Source organism: Thermobia domestica, chromosome 17 (assembly GCF_964235325.1).
Source record: "Thermobia domestica chromosome 17, izTheDome1.hap1.1, whole genome shotgun sequence".
Taxonomy (NCBI): domain Eukaryota; kingdom Metazoa; phylum Arthropoda; class Insecta; order Zygentoma; family Lepismatidae; genus Thermobia; species Thermobia domestica.
The window spans coordinates 136,798,879-136,819,667 of NC_137470.1; the positions used below are offsets into that span (position 1 = coordinate 136,798,879).

Sequence of the window (20,789 nt, forward strand, 5' to 3'; positions counted from 1 at the left end):
TTTTATTCTTAAGGTTTATTTCAAGGGTATGTGACATTTGTTTACCAATCTCTGTGCTCTTTCTTACATGCTCGTTTTTTTCTAATTCACAAGACAGTTACAATAGCAGTTTTCACACCAATGAATTTGTGGTAAAATTTCAGCCTTAATTGATATACAACATGCCCCACATTTCATTTAACATTTTGAATTCAAATTCAAGATGGCTACTTTCAAGATGGCGCCCATGATGTCCATATCCCTCACAATATAGCACCTCTTCTTATGTTCCACTTCCTATACATTTGACATGCATTTCTTTCACCATTCGGGAGCGAAACGTGTGATTCTGCATATTTCTGTGTTATTAAGTCCCACTGTAGGCCCCACTTCTTCTGCCTCTCACGCTCGTCCATGTTGCCCTCAGCCGCTACAATTTTGCATATGGACATCTTTTTACATCCTCTTTCACATGTGATGCACCTCGTCCGGCAACTCAAGTGCCCCATTCGTACAGTTCCCTGGTGAGACTTTTACTCGATATAACCCACATAAAACATTTCTTGAACTTTCATTACATAATGAGTTAAAGCAATGTTTCTTTCTATCGATAAGTCGATATTTCACTTTTAGAATCTTTCATTGCTTGTAAGACGATATTGCAATTTTATCTCTAAGTTGTTTCTGGAATTTTAATAAACAATATTATTATTTTAGGAGTTCCATGTTGCATACGTTTTCATCAAGATGGCGAACTCTCCGCGACCTGGCGTCTGGGTACTTGAGAGATCATTAAACAATGGAGAGACATATCAGCCATGGCAGTATTTCGCGGACTCTCGACAGTAAGTGAAGTTATTTAAGGTCTATCTTTTGTGTCAATGAATATTATTTTAATATTGTTTTAAATTAATATTGTTTTGTAGTTTTGACTTGCTTTGGTCTGAAATATGCCACAAAGCTTCTTCTTTAGTTATTCATTTCACGCGTCGTCTCGACTCTTGCCGCAGCAATAGCACAATCGAGGGCGAGTACAGCGCTGATTGAGGTGATCATAACGATATTAGTTTCCACAGGGTTTCAGCCATGGAGCGTTGCTGGATTCTTCAACAATGCAGTGTTTCCCTTGGAGTGTAATGCGATTCTGAATGAGTTTGCAAACTTGGTCAACACCAGTGATTTATTTGTGGATTGTGAAGAAAGGGGGAATATTTATTCAAGATTGTGTTCCGTATAACAACAATTTTAAAGTCGGATTGGGACGTTATTTATAAACTTACTTACTTTGAAATTACTGTACTAGTTTGATAGGCGATCCCCAAGTCTATATTTACTTTTTTCACTTTTTTAAAAACAATTTTATGATAAATACAGTTTGATACGTTAGATAAGATTTGGTTAGGTAGATTACATTACATGCGTTACTTAACTTGCTACTTTTCGTCCTACTGCTGAGGATAAGTGTGTAGCATTCAGTAAAAATCCCTATAATTACATTGCAACCTGCACAACTTGTCATAAGTGTCACACTCCTACGTAAAATTGTTATGACAAGTAATTCTATAGTCCGTTCTAATTTGGTCTTTGAAGACCAAATTCCTCGCCGAACAATAAATGTCATTCCTCATATTATAATTTATAGTACCATTTTGCCTGTTATACTTAATAAAATTAAATACAGGGGTTTGTGCACCTATTACTGTTCTGATGAAAATAAGCTTTGGCCAACAAACCATACTGATATTAAAACGAATCCAGAATTGAAAAAAGATTCTAATCTGGCCTCAGAATCTTAAGCATGTATTAAATAATTACCAATACGATGCTACCTAGGAGAAAAATCTTTACTTTTTCTTTCATTTTTACTCTCGGCACTGAAACAGCCTTTGTACAGTCCGCAGTAAAAAACCTGCAACATGAGCATGTAAGTTTATTATGAGAAAGCGCAGAGAATCAACACAACGTCTAAGTGGGACGAATCACGCCAGAAGAAACCTTGGTGTCCTCAATTGCACACGTATTTTGGAGCAAAAGACTTCGTCGCTTCACAATAAACTTACATGCTCAAGTTGCAGGTTTTTTGCTGCGGACTGTCCAATATTTACAGTTTTTACAACAAAATCACAAGAAAGGATTGATTACCGATTTCACCTTGGGTTAAGATGAAGCATGAATTACGGCATATTATCTAACAATGTCTTTAGAAATTAGCAATACTTTTCACATCGTACCTCACTTTAGAATAGTGAAGCAATAGGAGGTTGGTTTCTATCGAATACCATCTTTTTCCCAGTTAGTTTGTCGGTAGCAACATGATGTTCACTTTTTATCCAGCTGATGGCATACTTTTCTGCACTGAAAGAAATAATGTCTGGTCCATTAATGTTTATGAAAAAAAGAAGTTCAAGTTTTCTTTTTCTTTTCTTTTTTTTAACAGATAAACGGTTTCTAGCATAAATATGCTGTAAGTTTAAGCTGGAAAAGCCTCTCTCACACTCTGCAAGAAGAAACTTGAAGAACAGTGATTCTCATGTTAAGATTTTGTAGATTTGGCCCAATAATAGAGGATTTTATCTTATGTTCTCGGAATTCCTGCAAAAGTTTGGCTGAATCGTCAGAGAAGAGGAAAATTTTATTTATTTATTTATTTATTTATTTATTTAATTTTCATTATTTCAATGTCGCCCTATAAGATTCTTGCAGACAATTCTTCTGGCCAATTGGATTGCAGCAAAACCTCGACCCTACTGAACGTTAGGAAAGCGATACTGTATGTTGTCTGCTAGACCCTGAAATAATTGCAATCTTATTTTCCGGTACTTCTCAAGAGCACTATATGGGGATTTTGCAAGTGGGACTCCACAAAACTGAGCAGTTTCTTCAAACTGACGTTGTAATTCTTTCATGACATACCGTCTTTTTCTTTCAACGCTTCCAGAGCACTTAACAGTTGCTTCAATTTTGCTTATTGCCTGAACAAGTGATCAGAGCTTAAGATTTATGAGGCCCTAAGCTATTGAAGGTAATGGGGACCTTTGTAGATCCAGCTGTGCAACCAGTTCATGCAGAACGTAAGGGACCCCATATCAATGATGACAGTCCGTAGGAAAAATCCCATTTTGTAGGAGTTTTGACATTAATTTTTCGAATAGGATTAAAGGGAATTTTCGTCAAAATTGGTAAATGAGATTTTCCATATATTTATTTTTTCAACGTCAACGAAGTTCTCCGTAAGCGAGAAGTAGCCTAATGACGCTTAAACAAACGTGAATTCAATGCTAATTGTGAAATTTTGTTGTCGGAAAATGTATGTTAGTGTGAAAGTGATTTATGCAGAAACTTGTGAATCTGAAAAAACAAGAACCAAGGAACGTAATTAGTACGCTAGAATTAAAAAATATATCATGAACGGAACGAAACTAAATTATAACACGACAAACAGATATTTTTAAAAAACATCATTCACAAAACAGCTAGAGAACGAAGTTTGTCTGGATTTACTACATTCAGTAGCAGATTATGGCATAAATGCGTGATGACCATAGCAAGTTCTGATAACAAAATATACTTGTTTGCATCAATAATTACAATAGTCTCTAAAGTAAGTGACATACAATAGTTCCAATTTTCATATTTTATAAATTTTGAAAATTTCGTAATTAGTATAGCGTGTGGGAAATTTAAGAGCAAAATAGTAATTTCTGCTTTTCGAGATGGGATTTAATAAGGTTCCAGGTTAGCATCACTGCCTTATTTACAGAAATGAGTAAACGAGTCATATTTTACGGAGCATGCTAACAGAAGGCGGACTTCATTACTTATATCATAGGGGTCTACACTACACAAATTACACTGAAAAAAATCCGTTATCCGAACAGCGGTATATTGTAAAAATATACGGAATCCTTACATTTACTATCGACATCAGTACGAGGCATACGTTATCCATATGCTACATACTTTTGCCGCTTAGAAGTTACACCATGTCGTTGCAGGATGTATGGCATCTAACAGTCTTCCGTATATTACAGACGTATAGGTATGTTACATACGTCAGCTATATGTTACATATGTCCATTTGTATGCGAAATCCTGACCGCCTATATACAGTTCTTTTGTTCGTACAGAAAGTGTGTTTATTTTAAACACTTACCGAAAGTATGTATAAAATATACTTTTTCAGTTATACGTTTGCTGTACGTTTTTACAGTACTAAAGGATTTACAGTACTACAGGATTTTTACAGTAATTCCAAAAACTACAGGATTCACATGTGTAACGTACGTTTTTACGTACGCCACATACGATTGTTTTCTCAGTTTACTGTTGCTGTATGTAGGTTTTATTTAATTTTATTTTATTTTATTTTATTTTATTTATTTATTTATTTATTACTTACAATACATTTTTGCTGTGTTACATTCAGTTCTCTTTTCCTTTAATTTTTGGGGCTTCCAAGATTGTTGGGCCCTAAGCTATTTATATTTTTTAGCTTATATGTAAATCCGGCACTGCAAGAGATGCTGACCTTTCTTGTAAAAACAGGCTAAGAAAGTGTAAAGGTTCCAGCGCATCTCGGATCATGGACATTTCATAAACAAAATTCACTTAGTGAGTTTTACGTACAGGCCCGAAAATATTACATGCTGCTGAAAGCTTCTCTGCAAATTTGTGGAAGCTTCTCAAAAGTGTTCCACTAGCGCTGGGTAAGACTTCCACAATGCTTCTACTGAACGGTCAGAAGAGCCTAACCACCGTATATCAAAAAGTTTAGTAGTATTATAGAAGCGAGTACTTAGTTCTTCTGATATTAATTCGATTTCTCGCCTGTTCTTCGGGAACACTGAGTAAACACTGTATAATCGCTCTACAATGTTTTGAAAAATGAAACATATCTGAAATCGTATTAACAATGTTGTGAACAGCCAGTTCCAGCTTATGTCCCATACAGTGAAGCATGAATAAAATGGTGTATAATTTTAGCTGCATTGAAGTGCAACTTGCATGTTACTTGTGCCATCAGTACAAACTACTATTGATCTGTCTTCCTCATTTTTTTCACTTCGGGAAGCAATTCTATAAACAAGACCAACATACTCGCGATAAGAAACATACTGAAAAAATAAAGAATTGCTACTAAGACATGAAGTTCAATTATTGTACTTTAAACCAGATTGTATAGCCTAAGAGAGGGGGAAATTATCTTCCCAGACTGTTAAGACTGAATTAAACCTCGGGGGGCGCGGTGGCTCAGTGGTAGAGCGTTCACCTCTGTTGCTTGGGGTCCCGGGTTCCATCCCAGCCCCCGCCAAGTGAACTTTGTGGTGGACAAACACCGTGCTCGTGGGTTTTCTCGGGGTTCTCCCGTTTCCTCCCACTTTCTTCATTCCACCATTTTCATTCATCTCTCATTATCACCGTCTCCTTTAGCCTCACCGGCATAACCGTGGGACGTAAAACTTAAAGATTTCATTTCATTTTTTTTTGAATTAAACCTAGAGACTGTATGACTTAGAAGGGGGGATATTCGCAGGCTTCTCTGGCTACAAATAAATCTCTGGTCAACACTGTGAGAGAATATTCGCACCAACAGTGTGGTAAGAACCGGAACTTGATTGGAGACGGGTGACTTTGTGAAAGCTGATCTTGACTGAGAGAGTTCATTGAAAATTATATGAAATATCAAGTGTGTAGGCACCCCTCAAATCACAGAAGTAATAGTAGGCTGCGGCTGCGTAGACTTTTGCGGAATTTTCGAGTTTGCTTGAAAACTGATTGTCGAAGTCTCCTTTGTTCTATCTCGTGTTGTGAAGTAGCAGGAGACGTCTTTTCAGGGTTCACTGGTTTAGTAGAAACTGGCTTATTCTTCGTATCTGCATTCGGAGAACTAGTTTCTTGGACGGAAGTTTTTTCCCTTGTTTTTATAAACTGTTCTCAGGAGACGGACAGATATGGAAACTTCCCTGATACCTTCTTTCATCTGTTAAATCTGTAAAGTTTCTATTGGTGTTTTTACTACCCGTCTTTTTCATTGCGTATTTTCTTGTATCATGTATGTCAAGAACAAGTATAGAAATGAGTTAAATGTTAAACCCAATTTAGGACTAAAGTTTTGCCAGTTAAAATGAGACATTGAGAAGCTTTGTTGACCTAAACAAGCACAGCATTCATACTGAAGAAAGAATGGGAATTCTTTAATATTTTTTTTACACCCTTACTTAAATTTGATGCAAGTTTGTTCAAACTGAAGCACCGTAATAAAAAAATGGCGTGCAACCAAGGTTATTTTAATTTTTAAAAATTGGTATATTTTAATGAAAAATCCATTGAGTAATTTCAAAGAGTAGTTGGTTTTCCAATCTTCATTTAAAAAACAAAAATTTTCTTACATACTTACAAAATAAATTAATAGATGTATAATTTTTCCCTAGGGTAAATCAACCGTTTCTTGGATAATTTTAACTGCTGGTACATTACTATTCTGTATATTAATATGGAGGCAGTGGTTGGTAGTTTGAGGGAGATTAACAGAGCCAGATTAAGGTTATTCAGAACGTCCAAACAGTTTGTGTCTAAAACGATAGATGGCGCCACCGTCACCAATGTTAACATATACAACTAATAAAATTAAAACAATCAAATATAAAATAAACAGTTCAAAAATTAAGCAAAAACGGATATAATCTGGTTAATGGACGTTACAAAATCTAGGGAATGGTACGTGTCGATTTCAGATATTGTTATTAGTTTCATTGTTAGAGGCCACCATTGTTAAGTAAACAATCAACTTTATCTGCCGTACTTTCTACCAGAAACTGACTAAACTTTGCACACCCATTTAAGATTGAAATATCTAGGGAATGGTACGTGTGGATTCCACATAGTGTTGTTAGTTTCATTGTTGAAGGCCACCATTGTTAAATAAACAATCAACTTTATCTGCCACACTTTCTACCACAAACTGACCAAACTTGGCATACCCATTGGATTACAACTGAGATATCTACTGAATGGTACCAGTCGATTTCACATATTGTTGTTAGTTTCATTGTTCGAGGCCGCCATTGTTAAATAAACAATCGTTGGATTTCTCCATTGTTAGATAAACAATCAACTTTATCTGCCATACTTTCTATCACAAACTAACCCAGCTTGGCACACTCATTTACGATTGAGATATCAATGGAATGGTACGTGTCGATTTCACCTATTGTTGTTACTTTCATTGTTAGAGGCCGCTATTGTTAAATGAACAATCAACTTTATCTGCCATACTTCCTACTAGAAACTGGCCAAACCTTACACACACATTTAAGATTAAAATATCTAGGGAAAGATATGTGTCGTTTTCTCATATTGTTGTTAGTTTCATTGTTGAAGATCACCATTGTTAAATAAACATTCGTTGGATTTCTCTATTGTTAAATAAACGATTAACTTTATCTGTCATAATTTCTACCACGAACTAAGCAAACTTTTCACACTTATGAACGATTGAGATATCTATGGAATGGTATGTGTCGATTTCACATATTGTTGTTCTTTCATTGTTGAAGGCCACCATTGTTAAATAAACAATCTTTGGATTTCTAAATTGTTACATAAACAATCAACTTTATCTTACACTCTTTCTACCAAAAACTAATCAAATTTGGCGCACTCATTTACCATTGAGATATCTATGAAACGGTACGTGTCGATTTCACTTATTTTTGTTAGTTTCATTGTTAGAGGCCACCATTGTTAAATAAAAAATCAACCTATGTGCCACACTTTTTAACAGAAACTGACCAAACTTTGCACACCCATTTAAGATTGAAATATCTAGGGAATGGTATGTGTCGATTTCACATATTGTTGTTAGTTTCATTGTTGAAGGCCACCATTGTTAAAGAAACAATCAAGTTTTTCTGCCACACTTTCTACAACAAGCTAAACAAAATTTGCAGACTCATTTAAGATTAAGATATCTATGGAACGATATGGGTCGATTTCACACATTGCTGATAGTTTCATTGTTAGAGGCCACCATTGTTAAATAAACAATCAACTTTAACGGCCATACGTTCTACCACAAACTGACCAAACTTTGCACACCCATTTAAAGTTGAAATATCTAGGGAATGCTATTTGTCGATTTCACATATTGTTGTTAGTTTCATTATTGAAGGCCACCATTGTTATATAAACAATGGTTGGATTTCTCCATTATTAAATATACAGTCAACTTTATCTGTAATATTTTCTACCACAAACTAACCAAACTTGGCACACTCATTTACGATTGAGATATCTATGGAATGGTGCGTGTTGATTTCACTTATTGTTGTTACTTTCATTGTTAGAGGCCACCATTGTTAAATGAACAATCAACTTTATCTGCCATACTTTCTACCACAAACTGGCCAAACTTTTCATACCCATTTAAGATTGAAATATCTAGGCAATGGTACGTGTGGATTCCACATATTGTTGTTAGTTTCATTGTTGAAGACCACCATTGTTAAATACACAATCGTTGGATTTCTCCATTATTAAATATACAGTCAACTTTATCTGTCATATTTTCTACCACAAACTAACCAAACTTGGCACACTCATTTACGATTGAGATATCAATGGAATGGTTCGTGCCGATTTCACACATTGTTGTTATTTTCATTGTTAGAGGCCACCGTTGTTAAGTAAACAATCCACTTTATCTGCCGTACTTTCTACCAGAAAGTGAAGAAACTTTGCACACCCATTTAAGATTGAGATATCTAGGGAATGGTACGTGTGGATTCCACATAGTGTTGTTAGTTTCATTGTTGAAGGCCACCATTGTTAAATATACAATCAACTTTATCTGCCACACTTTCTACCACCAACTGACCAAACTTGGCATACCCATCGGATTACAACTGAGATATCAAGGGAATGGTACCTGCCGATTTCACAAATTGTTGTTAGTTTCATTGTTATGGGCTACCATTGTTAAATAAACAATCAACTTTGTCATACGTTCTACCAGAAACTGACGAAATTTTGCACACAAATTTAAGTTTTAAATATCTAGGGAATGCTACGTGTCGATTTCATGTATTGTTGTTAGTTTCGTTGCTGAAGACCACCATTGTTAAATACACAATCGATGGATTTCTCCATTATTAAATATACAGTCAACTTTACCTGCCATACTTTCTACCACAAACTAACCAAACTTGGCACACTGATTTGCGATTAAGATGTCTATGGAATGGTACGTGTCGATTTCACATATTGTTGTTAGTTTTCTTGTTAGAGGAAACCATTATTAAATAAACAATCATCTTTATCAGCCATACTTTTTAGCAGAAACTGGCCAAACTTTGCATACCCATTTAAGATTGAAATATCTATGGAATGGTATGTGTCGATTTCACATATTGTTTTTGTTTCATTGTTGAAGATCACCATTGTTAAATAAACAATCATTGGATTTTTTCTTTGTTAAATAAACAATCAACTTTATCTTACATACTTTCTACCACAAACTAACCAAACTTTGCACACCCATTTAAGATTGAAATATCTAGGAAATAGTACGTGTTGATTCCACATATTGTTGTTAGTTTCATTGTTGAAGGCCACCATCGTTAAACAAAGAATCAACTTTGCTATATTTTGTACCAGAAACTGACCAAACTTGGCACACCCATCGGATTACCACTGAGTTATCTATGAAATGGTACTTGTCGATTTCAGTTGTTGTTGTTAGTTTCATTGTTAGAGGCCACCATTGTTAAATAAACAATCAACTTTATCTGTCATACTTTCTACCAGAAACTAACGAAACTTTGCTTACCTATTTACGATTGAAATGTCTATGGAATGGTACATGCCGATTATCAAGGGCTAACAAGCCCTAGCCAAATTGTGTGTAATACGTCATTATGCTTGGGATCAAACGATAATTATTCGTGATCAAACGAGCTGGCCAAATTCCGATTGAATTTGTTTTCATGGTGGCTGTGGTGGAGGGGCTAACAAGTCATCGGTAAATGTTATTGTTCGGAAAATGGAATAGTGCAAAAAAATAAACATATTTCATTCAGAACTTTGTTGTGCCTGCTTTGTAACCAGTGTGAATTAGTTGTGTGCCGCCAGATTTCTTTTCATTCTTTTTTTTTTTTTTTTTTTTTTTGTCTCAGGCGGAGCGGGATGGCCCCCTACAGCGTTCCTAGAATTACACTCTAAAAGCCCACAGTGTTCCTAGAGCTGCATTCTAAAATCCCCTCCCATATAACTGACCTTTGTTTCACAGCAGACACCTCACATTTGAACTCTGTTGAGATTCTGTGTAAGTTTGTCGGTTGTACGCACAAATTGAGAGTATAAACATGTATTAGGGAATGAGAAGTTCTCGAAATAAATTTGCAAGCTGAATATTTTTTCGCGACATAAGTGAAGAGTAATTGTATATCCTTGAAGAGTACCCTGGAGAGTAAGAAAACTCTAAGCAAAATAATCATTGAATAAATAGCAATGTAATCACAGTAATGCACATATGGCATGTTGTATTTCTACCAGATTGTCAGAGCACTAATTCTCTCATTTTTTGATGTGAGCGGTCTCTATCGAATCTCCAGAAGAACATTAAAAAAAAGATGTATTTAGGTCTATTCCATTTTAAACAAACGAAATACGTTGCGTAAAAGAACTTTCCATGTTAAAATATTTGATGGGTAGAGTAGTTTGTGTGGGATTTGATTGTTATTGCATGTATCTATTGCATGCTGATTGGGTAGCTGGGAAGGCAGCCAAGATATTCATTCTGACGGTTGCAAGCCCGTGAAAATACAGAGCAACAGTTACTCCAAGGGAGTAGATAATAGATAAAAAAAAAACTACCGTGAGGGAGAGAGCCGAAAAGAGTTTATAGTATGAAATTTTGTCCGCAACTAGGGAAGTTCCGCCAGGAACGCAGGATCACCTGTATATGGCTCTCATTGTTGAGACACTAAAATTTTTCAATTAATCGTATACGGAAGATAAACATTAATAAACTATTTTTATTTATTTACTTATTCCTCGGGGGGTAGTCTATCTCAGAAGATTACGATTAGCATAATTCTATGTTTCAGGGGTGCCCTTCCAATCCACCTCCCAGAGGCGGTTTTTGGGTGGGCGAACCGGACCTTGTCCTTAGATCCACACATTAATTAAAGTATATGTAACACACATGTACGTATGTGTGTGTGTGTGTGCGTATGATATGTGTATATGTATGTATGCTAAATGTAAAATATTTTTGAACCAATGTTTCCAATCCAAATAATAGAGCCCCACGGCTCCAACTCGCCAAAAACAAATTCCGCCTGTGTCACCTTCTACACATCAGCGGCTATGCCCATAATATATTCTATGATAATTGACTGAATGTGCTTTTCAAGTTTCTAGCTCATTTTCTTGGAAAGATAATGCGTAAGACTCTCTTAGTGTTGCAACGAGACGAGACAGGACTCTTTGAAGCGAGACACGATACAATACGAAACGTTTCGTAAAACGTCTTGTCTCGTGTCTCGAAAAATACAAACACAGTTTCTGAATTTGCTTAAAAATTTATTAACTCGGAATAAATTATTTGCCTTCGAAATGTATACCATCTTTTAATATTTCAAATGATCCAAATGATTCAACGTTTCAAACCCTACAAAGAACAGGGAATACCTAAAGCACTTTTTAAAAATGATTCTTACAAACAGCTTTCACTTCCATTTTTCAATCGATTCAAGTTTAATTATTTTGTGATAGTGCTCCAGATTCAAATACAATGTAAAGCGTTCATTGAGATCAGTGTTTCAGAAGATTTTATTCCGGGGGCTGGTGGAGATATCTACGTATAAAAATCCTTTAATAGAAGTACAAGTATGCGTAGAAGTGGCAATTTTATCAGTAACTAACTATTGTTTCATAGTCTTTCTCGTTCCGAACCAAGACAGAAACGTGTCAGCCTTTCTCGACACTGAGTTTCGAAAAAGATTCTGATTTGACAATAAAATTTATCTTTTTTATCCTTTTATGCTGTTATTCGAAGATAAACCATTTTTTAAATGGGAAAGTTACATAGGCCTCCTTATTTGTTGAAGTGGCGCCAGGGGTTCTGAAAAAAGGATATCAGAATAAATGGGGAAATCTTGCCTTTCGTCTGTACTGAAGGTATTGACAAATGTTCCTATCGAAGTAATTACGGGTTCAGTCGAAACTAAGCAGTCGTTGCTGGAGGATTGCAGTCGTGTTTTGTGTTGTGCTCTGTTAACCAGACTAGGTTAAAAGTTATAATTTTAACCACTTGGTTTAACAGCTCTTTTGTGGGCCTCAGCCTTTCTGGTGTTGCCACGAGACGAGACAGAACCATTCGATACGAGACGAGACGGACACATCTTTTCTAGACGAGACGACACAGCCAGAAGTCTCGTCTTGTCTCGTTTCGTCTCGTGGCAACACTAGACTCTCTAGATATATCAGTGCAAGGTATGACAACGTTCCTCACGGAGCACATGTTAGCTCTCAGCCTCTTTCTTTCACTGATGTTTGTTTACGTAGTAGATGAATATATAGAGAGTAACAAAAGGATGAGATATGCAGATTCTCCTGAAACCACATTAAAATTGTAGCAGTATTTGGAGCTTGTTATAAATGGATTTACCGGGGAACTAAAATAATTCTGGGAACTGATCATACAGTATTGATATGAATAAACATGGAAACAAGTAAATACAAAGAACTGAAATCGTGAATTGTTTCCAAAATACAGAAATCTCGAAGGAATATCTGTTTAGGCGGCTTTAATTGTAAAGGAATTTTGAATAAATTTGCATCCCCTGAATTCTTATACATAAAAAATAGAAATCTTTCTTTTAGCGTACGAATGAGATGCTTTAGGAAATTAGGTTAAGATAATTAAAATGATACTGTCCTTTGCAAAATTTAAGAGGAATACCATGATCGAAAAAGCATGAGTCAAACTATAAAGGTCAGTGGTAGCTTTTGCCATTTCTTACGACCACTATACGCACCTTATTGCGAAAAATTTATTCGTATTATAAAACCGATATCATTCAATAAATGTCAAATTTAACAGATCTTGAGAGATGAAATTACAAAAATTGTCATTACCTCTGTCGCATAAAGGCCAACATACACTAGCGTATTTTCAGCGCGCATTTTCGGTCCGTAAAATGATGCCGTAAATTTCGGTCCGTAAGTTGGCCCATACACCTAGCGTAAAAATAGGCGCGTAAAAGAAGAAGAAAAAGAAGCGGTCGGTTTTCGCTCTTCCTTTTGCCTGTTGTTTCAGCACGCGGTTGTTTTCCAGTTTGCTCAAGTTGTTTGAACAGGACAGATCTATGTTTTAAATGCAGGTCCTATAAACATTATGGGGTTTATGCAGAGTCGTTTTGACACATGATTAGCTCTATACTAAAGACTTTGACTAACATAAGTTTCCTGCAGTAGTCAAACCTTTAGTAAGAACCTAATCATTCATCAAAATGACTCTGCATAAGGCGGTAAGCTATTAAGGAAACGAATAAAAAGAAAGAACAAAACAATAGAAACATTTGGACTAGCAAGTGATATTCAATGTAGGAGTACTTTTTATTTCTTTTCATAGTATCGGAATGTGAAAATTCCCATAGAATGTTTTAACAAAGTTAAATCAGACAGATTAAAAAAAAAAGAAAGAAAGAAAAACAAAAGCTAAATCCATGATTTTGCGAAAGCAGTAATTCAATTTAATAAAATTTCTCACTAAATTTGTTAGATTTCTCGAATAAATAAATAAATAAATAAATCTACCCTCTGTGGCGTAACATATCTCATGGAACCAGGGCCTACCATCCAGCTTGTGCCACTCATGCCTTTAGGGCAGGGTGCGAATCCCGGGGCGGAATTTCCTTTTATTTTGTTTTAATCCCTTCCAAAAGCAACAAATTGAAACATTAGTTCCTCACAAAGCAATCAACTATCTCCTGTTAGGAGCTATTTTATCCCCCTTCAAATATACACAACCTAATTCGCGCACTGCTATTGGGTAATATATGCTCAGCACATCTGCTGCTCTTGTAGAATCTAGTCCTTAATGAAAGGGTCAACAAAAAGAAGGAAAGTCAACCGTCTCCAAGTACAAACAGACCAAGTTTTAATTTCGAAGTGTGACTTGACAAGCTATTTAAAAGTTACAAAGAATATCTAGAATAATTAAAATTTTATATTTAGAAAACGAATTAACATTTAATCTGGGATATAACATAACCAAATGTATCAATTGTATTGTTGTACTTTACTAATATGAAATGTGGCAACTAATTCACTCTCCTGTTTTCTTTCACAATCTTTGAAGCATAACATTTGTTCTAACAGTGACGATATTAATGCACCATACTACATTACATTGGATAGTACATTTGCTCATAATAAGAAGTTTTTGGAAGTTAAAATATCTTTTTAAGATAAAAAATACTTTTCCTTAAATACAACTAATTTTTAAATATATAAGTGCTTGTGTTATCCCTTATCCATTTAGCAACTGTAGAATAGATTGCTTTATATTTAGAATAGTACTCATCAGAGTCGTAGCTAAGTTGGAGGGCCAGCGGGGCAGTTGCCCCGGGCGCTGATAGCAAGAGGGTGCCGAAGAAGCAAGAAGAAAGGAAAGTATTGGAAATGAAAATGGATTTGTTAAAAATTTTCTTGCTCGCTACGCCCGCAATCCAAATGTTTCAATAAGAGTTAGAACAAGTTTTTACTTATTACTTAAAAAAAAAAAAAACTATTATATACCGGTATGATTTCTTAATGACGATGTGACATACATGCTGCCAAGTAATGACTTACAGTGTAAACAAGAGCGTTTTCAAAATCAGAAACGGTCACAGTCTTAAATACGTATGTATTCGGCATTTTGATGATGATGAGTTTCGTTAGTTAATCACGTTTTTCTAACCAATCGTTTTAATCATGACAGTGAGAATAAAGGTATGAAAAATGCAAGGAGTGAAGAGACACACAAGTTGTTGTTTGCGCCGAAATATTAAAAATGAAGGTAAACAAGGAGAATAATAACGTTCTTGAATTTGAAACAGTTATAGAAGAGGGGCTTAATGGGTCAGAACTTTACTGCACGAATTTCGTCTTTTTCAAAGACTGATCGCTACCAGTGTTTTTTTTTTTTTTTTTATTTCATTGACATATGAAATGCTTCCAATTTAAAGAAATTTATTGGGATCATTTCTCCATTAACTACTTGTATCGCCAGGATTCTTTTTTGTGCTTACGTGTCTAGTTGTGAGATATTTTTTTATTTATCTACATACATACAAAATACACACACACATTATATATATATATATATATATATATATATATATATATATGACTTAGAAGTTCGTGGCGTCCTCCATCGGTACTGCTGGAATTCAATATGGTGTTGGCCCACCCTTAGCCTTGATAACAGCTTCCACCCTTGCAGGCATACTTTCAATCAGTGCTGGAAGGTTTCTTGGGGAATGGCAGCCCATTCTTCACGGAGTGCTGAACTGAGGAGAGGTATCGATGTAGGTTGGTGAGGCCTGGCACAGTCGACGTTCCAAAACTCCCAAAGGTGTTCTATAGGATTCAAGTCAGGACTCTGTGCAGGCCAGTCCACAGCAGGGATGTTGTGGTTGTGTACCACTCCGCCACAGGCCATGCAGTATGAACAGGTGCTCTATCGTGTTGAAAGATGCAATCGCCATCCTCGAATTGCTCTTCAACAGTGGGAAGCAAGAAGGTGCTTAAAACATCAATGTAGGTCTGGGGTGTGAGAGTGCCACGCAAAACAACAAGGGATGCAAGCCCCCTCCAAGAAAAACACGACCACACAATAACATCATCACATCCGAATTTTACTGTTGGCACTACACGTGCTGACAGATGACGTTTATCGGGCATTCGCCATTCCCACACACTGCCATCGGATCGCCACGTTGTGTATCGTGATTCGTCACTCCACACAACGTTTTTCCACTGTTCAATCGTCCAATGTTTACTCTCCTTACACCAAGCGAGGTATTTACCTGCATGATGTGTGGCTTATGAGCAGCCAGCCACTCGACCATGAAATCCAAGTTTTTTCTCACCTCACGCCTAACTGTCATAGTACTTGGAGTGGATCCTGATGCAGTTTGGAATTCCTGTGTGATGGTCTGGATAGATGTCTGTCCATTCTCTCTTCAACTCTCTTCAACTGTCGACGGTCTCTGTCAGTCAACAGACGAGGTCGGCCTGTACGCTTTTGTGCTGTACGTGTCCCTTCACGTTTGTACTTCACTATCACATCAGACACAGTGGACCTAAGGATGTTTAGGAGTGTGGAAATCTCGCGTACAGACTTCTGACACAAGTGATACCCAATCACTTGACCACATTCGAAGTCCGTGAGTCCCGCGGAGCGCTCCATTTTGCTTTCTCACCATGTCTAATGACTACTGAGTAGGCTTATACCTAAATGTATCCAACGTGTGTGTTCTTTGTTCATTGGATTGCCGACAAACACCCTTTATAAACGTATGAGATGCTTTTTATGTAGCTGTTTCGTAATTTGAACCTTGTGTCAATTAAGGAAGTAAGAAAGTGTTAATTTAATGTGAGATATGGATGTTGCACAATACTTTAACTGTTGGAAGGCAGAGAGACACGTCAAATAAATTTTAGAAACATGAGAAACATGAAAGAAAAGGATAGAATTTGAAATTGACAAGCTTTTTGTAACACTGTTACAATTGGAACCTTGTGTCATTAAAAGAAAGAAGAAAGTTTGAGTTGAAAGTGAGATATGGGTGTTTGAAAATACTTTAACAGCAGGACATGAGACACACATGTAAAATGACTTTTAGAAACATGGGAAACTCTGGATAAAGAACAAATGTTAAAAGATATTGACTGTCTAAGATGTAAGGCGTAGGAGGGAGGGAGCCCTTTGATGGGTGAAGAGTAACGAACGTAACATAGACACCTGCTTGTATGTGTGTGTTCCAGAATGCTGGAGTTGGGGGGAGCGAACTGTGCTCTGGACATTGCTTAATTGGGGGGACTGTGATTTTTACTGCATGGAAACTGAAAAATATGTGAAAAAGAAAGAAATAGGAATCATTATTCTAACGACAGAGAATTTAAGAATGAGATAGGTACGTGTCACTTTTTAAAAGTTAATGTATTGCCCCATACTGAGAGACGGGGCATATAATTGCATAGGGGAAGTGTAGTGTCCTTTTGAGCAAAGGACCAGTTTAAATTAACGTGGGAATAGTTAAGAACCTTACCATTTAAAGGGATATGTAGAAAATTACTACAATAGAAAGCGAAACTTTTTTGTGCCGATGAGAAAATGTCATGCGACTCACCTGTATGTCTAACTCTTTTTAGAAAAGAAAGAAAGAATTGAAATAGTTGAAAAAAGATCTTTTGAGTTGTTAGGATGTAGAAAGTTATTTGAGAAAATGTATGTGACATTTATTGTTGACGGTTGAGACCCCCTGTAATTTCGAGTTGAACGTAACTTTTTTTAGAAAAAAAAAAGATTTTTGCGACTTGTTAGACAGAAAACTGTTTTCTACTCTGATAGAATGAAAAAAGAAAGAAAGAAAAAGCCCTTTTTCTGGAAAAGATTCTTGTTAACTTTAAAGAATAGCTTTTGTACTTGTTTTTGTGAAAAACGGAAGGGTGTGTGTGAACGCTGGAACCACCCAAGTTAACGAATATATATAACGAAGTTTGAAATGAGAGCAGATTATATAGTGTGCTTTTGGCGTTGTCGAAACTTGCCTTGTGTATTTTTTCTGTGAGTGTGTTGTTTGGAGAATAATTTTGGAATTACGTGAAGGGAAAAGGTAAGTTAAAATTTACCATTTATATAAATAAATATTGAACTTTGATTTTAAATGTATTTACATGAATTAAAATGACTTGTGTTTGCTTTTATTTATTGGACAAATGTCAGATATAATCGCTGTTAAGATTGAAAAAAGACATTGAGATTTTTTACGGCAAATTTAAGATTGAAATACGCAAACCGGAAATGTTGTGCATTTCCTCAATGGTTTTCATGAGGGTTTACCTACAATTTTAAACAAGAAGAATACCATAGTGAACGGACAGGTTATCTACCTACCTACCAATAGAAGTATAAACGGGAACATATAACAAAGCGAGAGAGGGAGAAAATGCTGGAAGCATGCATAAACGCTGAGTGCAGGCTATGGATCGGAGCGGAGGTTGGCGGGGCGGGAGGATTTTTGTTTGTTTGTAGTTTGACTTGAAGAGCGCGAACGATAGATGCGGAAAAAGAATGTATTTTTGTATTGGTGTGTGTGTGTGTGTCTATGCGTTAGTGTGCGTGAGAGGGGTGAGGTTAACCTGAATGCTGCTTCAGGCCCTTTTTTTATTCCTAGTTGAATGGAATGGAATTTACAAGGAAAGAAGGAACGGTGAAATCTTGTTTTTTGAACACAGAAACTGCAAAAGTTTGTGTAAGCCATGAGAAAAGGAATACCAAATGAACGAAAACGAATAATTTGCTTGTTGATATCAGTGGCGTATATGCGCTGTTTATTAAGATTCTAAGTGAATATGTAAATGCGTTTGAGTGACTATTTTTTTTTAAAAAATATGTGTGCCATTTGAAATAATAGAAATGGATTTATCAGATATACCTATGTAAAGTTACATTATACTGTTATGATGTGTACTAAAAAGCACATGTGAAGTATAGAAATGTTAAAATGTTAATACTTACCTAACACAAATTGTCTTCTTTGATGTTTGAAGCACATACGAAGCACTAATATATGGCGGGAAAAAAAAGACGGGAAACGACAAAATGATTTTGTCGGTAAGCGTATGAGGGAATGACGGTTGTACAAATAAGACGAGACCGATACGATTTGATGTTAACTGCACAAAAGCATGTATGGTACTGACATGTGTTGGTATATAGGTGGCGTTGATGCATAAAGACTAAGATTTTTCCGTATAATAATTTTAAATGGGTGTAACTCCTAAACGGTTGATCGTAGAGCAAAATGGACTACAGAAATCGATTTGTCAGGTCAAAATCTATATAGAAAGACACCCTACATGATAAATTTGAAGAATTTTTATTTTTTTTATTTTATACAGGGTGTTTAAAAAGTAGAGTTTTTTATTTTTTCGCTTTTGACGGCCAACTATTGGTCGTAGAAACAAAAGAAAGGTATTTTCTTAATCGTTAGGACCTAAGGAACACTACGATACAGATTAGAACAATGTAACTTTAAAATAATTTTAAATGGGCATAGCTCCTAAACGATTCATCGTAGGAGAAAAGGGACAACGGAAATCGATTTGTCAGGTCAAAATCTATATAGAAAGACACCCTACATGATAAACTTGAACACTTTTTATTTTTTTAAATTTATATACAGGGTGTTCAAAAAGTATTTTTTTTATTTTTTCGCTTTTGACGGCAAACTATTGGTCGTAGAAACAAAAGAAAGGTATTTTCTTAATCGTTAGGACCTAAGGAACACTACTATACATATTAGAACAATGTAACTTTAAAATAATTTTAAATGGGCATAGCTCCTAAACGATTCATCGTAGGAGAAAATGGGTAACAGAAATCGATTTGTCAGGTCAAAATCTATATAGAAAGACACCCTACAAGATAAACTTGAAGAATTTTTATTTTTTTTTGAAATTTATATACAGGGTGTTCAAAAAAGTACCTTTTACATTTTTGGCTTTTTAAGGCAAACTATCGGTCGTACAAACAAAAGAAAAGTATTTTCTTAATCGTTAGGACCTAACGAACACTACTATATAGCTTAGAACATTGTAAATTGAAAATAAAAACTTAATGAATTTACATAAACAATATGGCGTTGATTTTTTTGAAACTTTGGAAATATGCTTATTAAAAGATATATTTTTATATGAATAGGTAAAATAAATGATATTACTAAAATAAATACCTTTTTCGCGCGTTTTTTATCGCGACCGGTGCGCGCCGCGCGGTATTTGCGCCCGGAAAAAGGTTTTCGCGACGCGGGACGCGTAAAATATTGCCGCCCGGAAACTGCGCGGGGTATTGCCGGTTATAAAAACAAACAACACTCGGTAACTTGCTTTGGTACATGTACACACACGCACAGTCTTATACACACTAATGTGAATGTTATGGTACAGGTGGCGTTGTTTCAAGAAACAAACATGGCGGATGAATTTTAATGTGTTTTCTTTGCATTAATCTAGTATACATTATTTTTAAAACACCATTAATTAAAAATTTAAACAAGTTAACACGAACTTAACCGAAGTTTTACGAACATTGCCGAACAAACAAAAAATGTATCCACAATTTTGTACATTTTGGTTAATGTACCACACAAATGGTTCCGAACTTAACCGAAGTTTTCCGAACATTGCCGAACATAAACATAAGAGTTTATTTACAATTCCTGTACATGTTTATACATGTATTACACGAATGGTTGCAAACTTAACCGAACATAAACATAAAAATGTATTATCATTTGCCGTACATGTGTAGTATACGTATACTATACATTAAATATTATTTAATTACCGTCAAAAATAATTATAATATTAACACGGAATATAACACTACTACTTGTATAGGCTACAACAGAATTTGTAGTCTCGTACCCAAACGCATTTCGTTTTTTTGTAGTCTCGTACCCAAAAGCATTACGTTTTGTAGTCTCGTACCCAAACGCATTTCGTTTTGTAATATTGTACACAAACGCATT

The 20,789-nt window shown here is 35.6% G+C and overlaps 1 protein-coding gene across 1 annotated transcript in view; it reads left to right on the forward strand.

Annotated features, from left to right (window-relative positions):
- The window catches only part of LanA (laminin subunit alpha), a 402,631-nt gene that overhangs the window by 57,918 nt on the left and 323,924 nt on the right, over positions 1-20,789 (forward strand). The window contains exon 3 of the mRNA XM_081744326.1: positions 697-824. Within this exon, the coding sequence (XP_081600452.1) occupies positions 697-824 (128 nt within the window). The remainder of the gene's footprint in view (positions 1-696; positions 825-20,789) is intronic.